General features: G+C 41.5%; 1 protein-coding gene across 1 annotated transcript; it reads left to right on the top strand.

The window, feature by feature from the left end:
* Positions 1-4,177: 4,177 nt before the first annotated feature.
* Positions 4,178-5,095, top strand: LOC147085665 (putative G protein-coupled receptor 139). The gene has a single exon (XM_085979113.1). The coding sequence runs from the start codon at positions 4,178-4,180 to the stop codon at positions 5,066-5,068; it is 891 nt and encodes a 296-aa protein (XP_085835239.1). The 3' UTR covers positions 5,069-5,095.
* The last annotated feature ends 1,282 nt before the right edge of the window (positions 5,096-6,377 follow it).

Below are 6,377 nucleotides of genomic sequence, written 5' to 3' on the forward strand. Positions count from 1 at the left end.
GGAAAGGTTGAGCAGCCTGGGCCTATATACACTGGAATTTAGAAGAACGAAAGGTGATCTTATCGAAACATATAAGCTACTGAGGGGGCACGACAAGGTAGATGCAGAGAGGATATTTCCCCTCGTGGGGAAACCTAGAACCCGGGGCCACAGTCTCAGAATAACGGGTCGCCCTTTTAGAACGGAGATGAGGAGGAACATCTTCTCTCAGAGGGTCATAAATTTGTGGAATTCTCTGCCCCATAGAGCTGTGGAGGGTGGGTCATGAAATACATTTAAGGCGGAGATAGACAATTTTTTTCAAGATAAGGTAGTGAAGGGTTATGGGGAGCGGTGTGGCATTTGGCTTTGAGCCCTAGATCAATCATGCCCTTATTGAATGGTGGAGCAGGCTCGAGGGGCCAAGTGGCCTATTCCTGCTACCATTGCTTATGTTCTTATGAATTACTTACTGTAATATGACTTGTTCTCTCCTTCCCACTATTTATCTGGACCAAAGTCACTCCCAGTGTCAGCTGCCAGCTGCAGCTCCGCCACACTGACATCCCACTGATTGGCCATAACAAGGGGCGGAAACCTATCTCTTGGTGACATCACACAGGAGGCAGGAGCCAATCACACAGCAGCCAAGACCGAGGTCACAAAGCAGCACAAGCCCCTCCCGCCGGAGATACGACATGTTCACATGGCCAGCCTCGATTCTGCCTCTGCACTGTCCCACCAAGCATTAACTGGGCAGGCACAGAATGGGTTAGATATAAAGCAACGTTCTCCCTAAACTGGAAGCTGGGATTGTTCTCCTTATAGCAGGGAAGTTTAAGGTGCGATTGAACAGAAATATTCAAAATGATAATGGGTCTCGAGCCAATATGTAAAGAGAAAGAATTTAGGCTTGCTGCCTTGTCATTACCAAAAGGACACAGATACTAGATAATTGTTAAAAGAAACATTGGGCAAAGCGTAGAAATTTTTGACACACAGTTCTCTCAGGTGGATATCACAGTTCACACGGCACAATTTTCAAGAAGAGCAGAGAGTTCTCCCCGGTGTTCTGGCCAGTATGTCTCTCTCAATCAACATCACTGAAACAGATGATCTGACGGTTATCACATTGCTTTTTGTGGGAGCTTGCTTTGCGGAAAATGGCTACTGCGTTTCCGGCATGACAACAGTGACTACGCTTCAAAAGCACTTCATTAGCTGGGAAGCGCATTGGGACGTCCTGAGTTTGAGAAAGGCGATGTAGAATTTCAAGTATTTATTTATTTCTTAATATTAAATTTCAAAAGGTGAATGAATATACACTTGAACAGCAAAAATTTTCAGGGCTATTAGGAAACGTCTTAATTGTTAACTATCATTCAGAACTGGATACGAGAGCTTTGAAATAATCTGATCTGTTGGCTGTGGGATCGCTTGGCTCTCTAGTTTTATCCCTCTGAGCACGAGGTTAGTGGCATATGATTTGGTGGACAATATCCTCAGTGAGAAGGCGAGGATTATTTTGCACAAATATTGTACATGTGGCCAGTCCTACAAATATCGCCATGGGCAGATGCATTTGCGATAGGTAGATTGGTGAGGACGAGGTCAAGCAGGCTATTCTCTCATGTTGGTTCTCTCACCACCTGCTGCAATCCCAGTCTGGCAGCTGAAGTTTGGAATTCTCTGTCCCAAAGGGCTGTGGAAGTTGAGTCACTGAGTATATTCCAGGCTGAGTTAGTTAGATTTGTGGACAATAGAGGAATCAAGTGATATGGGAATTGTGCAGAGATTGGAGCTGAGGTCGAATATTAGCCATGAGCTCATTGAATGGTGGAGCAGGCTCGATGGGCTAATCTTTGACCTCTGCTCCAGTTTCCTGCGCTATCCCACGATGGCCTACTCCTGCTCCTAATTCATATTTTCTTATGTTCTGCCCATTTAAGAAAATGTGTTTATTGCGAAATGTATACCCAATTGGCTTGGGGTGGAATAAATCCAAGTAAAGCTTCAGGCAATCCAGCTTTTTCCTTCGTTTATTCCTTGCCTATTTCCATTACTTTTAGTTCAATACAGGAAGAGAAACTTATTTATTTCTGTTCTGTCTCGGTATTTTTGTGGCGGGTTTAATATTTCGGCTTCTCTCACGTTCAATGTAAAACTCTGTACACTATCTTGAACTAGATTCTGTTGTAGTCATGTGTATGGTGACAATTGTTCAATTAGTCTGTTTGTTCAATGACTGTAATTAATGCCAGTTTCAATAGTGTTGCATGATGTCACTCGGGGATTTCTCTCTCTGCTAAATAATGGTCCCCCTTCACTCTGTCACCTCATATGATCAGCACGCTATCTCCATCGCAGTTACCACCAGCAACTCACAGAGGTGTAATCATGGTTTTGAAAATTTATTTTGGAAGTATGTTCGAAGCATTGCGATTAACGAGAATAGTTCAGGATATACAGAAGATTTATTATCCCCTCCTCGCTGCGTTTGGTGTTCCTGGTAGGTATCTATGTCCAGATAATAATTCTATAAACCCTGTATTACTGTAATATTATACTTGCTATCTACCTTGTGATACTCGGTTATTAATATTATTATCTGCTATAACTTTTTATGTCTTTAGAAACGTTATGTTTGTTTTTCTAAAAATACTTGCTCATCCTCCCTGTGGTTGGTGCCCCTGATAGTCTGTATATCCAGATATGAATAACGTAAAAAATGCTTAACAGTGCTTCTCTCCTTTTGAATCCCCATCCCATCTGGGCTGCTATCAGCAAGATATTCTGAACGTGATTCTAAATTTCTTTATCCATCTCAAGCAAAGAAACTTGATGAGACGCTTAATTTAATGAATTTGAGTCTGCTATATACACAGAATATTTGTAAGAGATCAGAGGAATGACTTCATGGTTTAGGAGACTTTTCACCTTCTAATCGGTGTGGTTCCTTACACAGAGTCAAATGAACAAATCCTGGCTGATCACATAAACATCTTTCAATGTCTGAAATATCAACTAATCATTCAGTTTCAGTCACTGTGTCCTTTCCCACCATCTCTAGCTCTGCATTAGTGTCACTGCTTCTGCCGGATGGAATAGGATTACAAGGATAATTTACATTCTCACAATATGTTCATTCAGTCCGATGGCATTACATTTTTTTTCCAATTTCTGCTTTGAATGTGTAATTGAATCCCATAGTCGTCTCACACAGTTCAGTAGATATCTCAATGCGAACCAAAGTATACCTCTTGCCTCTTGCTGTATATTATGATAAGCGACCCGAGCTGAATGTAACTGAGGTACTGAGGATAAGACAGTCATTTGATATTTTCTCGTCTAATATTCTGTGCGCGAGTTTGGAACCAACAGTTGAAAATATACAACGATAAAAGTTTTCCATTTGTTTTTAGATACTTTACAAAAGCATTTGGCGGCACAGTTCCTTTTGGATAAGTAATCTGATTTTGATGCTAATAAATGCATTTAGTGGGACTTTACATGGTCAAGTATATAAAATGATTCAAGGTCATGGTCCATTCTTATTTGTGTATCTCTAACAAAAATGCAGAATACTCAATCTTCAAAACACTTGTTACAGCCTAGTTCTCTTAATAACTGCAGTGCACTTGTACTTAGTATCTAAGCATCTGAATATTACATCAATGTGTTTTTAAATACAATTATCTGTAAATATTGCATGTCAATTTTGCATTTTCTGAACTTTGATGTGACATTCATTTGGGTTCTAAATGTAATGCAACCGTATTAATCTTCGAAGGAGGAGCAGGAATCCAAGTAGGACTTCCCCTCCATAACACTGGGGCACAGAAGCGAATCACAATGCTCCAAATGTTGACTGATCCCGGGACAAGAAGGATTCTTATAGGTTCCGGTCCATTTACTCCCGCTTACCTCGCGCGGGGCTTTAAACTAAAAGTAGAACTATAATTTAGTCTCTAATTGATTTGAAATCGATTGCTTTCATGTTGTATTTTCCCCATTTCATTTATAGACTCCACAATGTGTTATCGATTATTCTTCAGCTCCAGAGGTGATAGAATTAAATTATAATATTGAATGTCGGTAAAGAGTTGTATATTTCCCCCTAGAATTCCATCCAACTTCGGCTTTTGCTCCCAGCCTGATGTATAATTTCCCTTTTTTCTCCTTCCTTACAGTTAATTTAATGACGATTGCAATCCTCTCTCGGGGAAAGTGCGGCCTCTCCAAATGTATCACTCGCTACCTGGTGGCCATGGCAGCGGCGGATTTATTGGTCGTTATCTTCGATCTGATATTGAGGCAGATTCCTATCGTTTATCCGAAGCACTTTCATTTCGTGTTGTATATCCCCATGTGTAATATCCACGGCGTACTGCTTTATGCAGCCACAGACTGTTCTGTCTGGTTTACCGTCACTTTCACCTTTGATCGATTTGTGGCCATTTGTTGCCAGAAGCTGAAAAGTAAATATTGCACCGAGAAAACGGCGGCTGTTGTTCTGGGAACAGTGACTTTGCTGAGTTGTTTAAAAGACATTTTCTGGTATTTCATGTATACCGGTAATTATAACCTTTATAATAGTCCGTGGTTTTGCAGTTTAACACGTGAAGTTATGTATTCGCAGGTGTGGACAGCAATCGAACTGCTTCATTATATTCTCACCCCGGGAGTCCCATTTGTTCTGGTTCTGCTGTTCAATGCTTTCACCGTCAGACACATTTTAGTGGCCAACAGAGCCCGCAGGAGACTCCGGGGTCCCAGCAGTGGGGAGAGTCCCAGAGACCCAGAGATGGAGAGCAGAAGGAAATCCATCGTTTTACTGTTTGTTATCTCTGGGAATTTCATACTGTTATGGGCGTTGTTTATGGTGGATTCTATATGGAACCGGTTGTGGAATTTTCTCGGTGATGTTGCATTATCTCCTGGATTGATGAAAGAAATGGGATTCATGCTGCAGCTCCTGAGTTGCTGCACAAACACTTGTATTTATGCCGTGACGCAAACTAAGTTCAGAGAGCAGTTCAAGATTGTGGTGAAATATCCCTTCACTCTAATTGGTAAATTCATTAAATGAAGACAAGAGCTGAAGGATTTTGTGCAATAGAACTGAATTGTTTCTAATATTGTGTTCAATCCAATCTCCCATCAAAACGGACATTCCAGAGCGACCAATAATCTGTTCCATGGAGAGACTGAGTCCCAACTTAAAATGGGCTGTCGGAATAAAGCGTTTGTGTACGATCTAATGGGACTTATCGGAGGTAAGTGTACCAGTACATACTGAGGGAACATCCGGTAAACACTTACAATCTCAAAGACCATCCCGTAAACACTTACTTTCTCCGGGACAATCCGGTATAAACTTAGATTCCCAAGGATAATCGAGAAACACTTACATTCCCAGGGATCATTCAGTAAACACTTTTGTTCCCCGGGATGATCCGGTAAACAATTACATTCCCAGAGACTATCCATTAATCATTTACATTACCAGTGGCCATCCGGTAAACACTTACATTCCCAGAGACTATCCATTAATCATGTACATTACCAGTGGCCATCCGGTAAACACTTACATTCCTGGAGACTCCCCCACTCTCTTTAGATATCAGATTTAAAGCCTGTCACCAATAACATACATTCTCTCTGAAATCCGGATGTCCATTTCCCGGATATTCTCTCCTGCCCCAGCTTACGTAGAAAGTGCCGCTCACTGTGTAAAAATACACCATGAAATGTCACCTGTCTGTTAGTGTGAAAGGACCCTTCTTCTCAAGGGATAACCACACACATGTGTTAACACCACATTGTGATTCTCTCACTATATATTTATAATAAATATTTACCGTGATCTCTACATTGGATCCGAGAGAGAATTACCCTGATACTGTGGAATTCATTGATTTGCTGAACCTCTTTCCCTCTGCTGATTCCTGTTCCTGATTTAAATGTCGATTCCCTCCCAGGATCAGCTCGATGCTTTTCTCTCCTTTTCACTCCTCAGAAACCTGCTTCTAACCCTGGTAAAGTACCGCGTTAACCCCTCGGTCAAGGTTGTGAAACGGTGACTGGGCTGAAATAAGATGTGAATCCCACAGCCTGTTCAGTGGCTAATGTTTAGGATTATTTTTACCGTCTGTGATTAAAGTACGAAAAACCCATAGGAAGTGGGTTACTCCACAACTCCCCAGAAACACTGGATTTCTCTCTGGCAGTGAGCGATGCTGTTGTAATGGTGAGCATTGCTGCCTTCCAAGCAATTGTTCTGCGATCGATTTACCAGCCATCGTAATTCGACTATTCTTAATTCACTTACAATGGAAGCGCCGAGACTGGAACCGGATCTGATGCTAAAAGGATATAATTTCCATTGCACAAACCGG

The sequence above is a fragment of the Somniosus microcephalus genome, unplaced genomic scaffold (genome assembly GCF_052327205.1).
Source record: "Somniosus microcephalus isolate GS21.2 unplaced genomic scaffold, FLI_Smic_1.0 unresolved_chr8, whole genome shotgun sequence".
Lineage (NCBI taxonomy): Eukaryota > Metazoa > Chordata > Chondrichthyes > Squaliformes > Somniosidae > Somniosus > Somniosus microcephalus.

Excerpts from the sequence above, each read along its gene's own strand:
- LOC147085665 (XM_085979113.1), top strand. The coding sequence starts at position 4,178 with ATGACGATTGCAATCCTCTCTCGGGGAAAGTGCGGCCTCTCCAAATGT.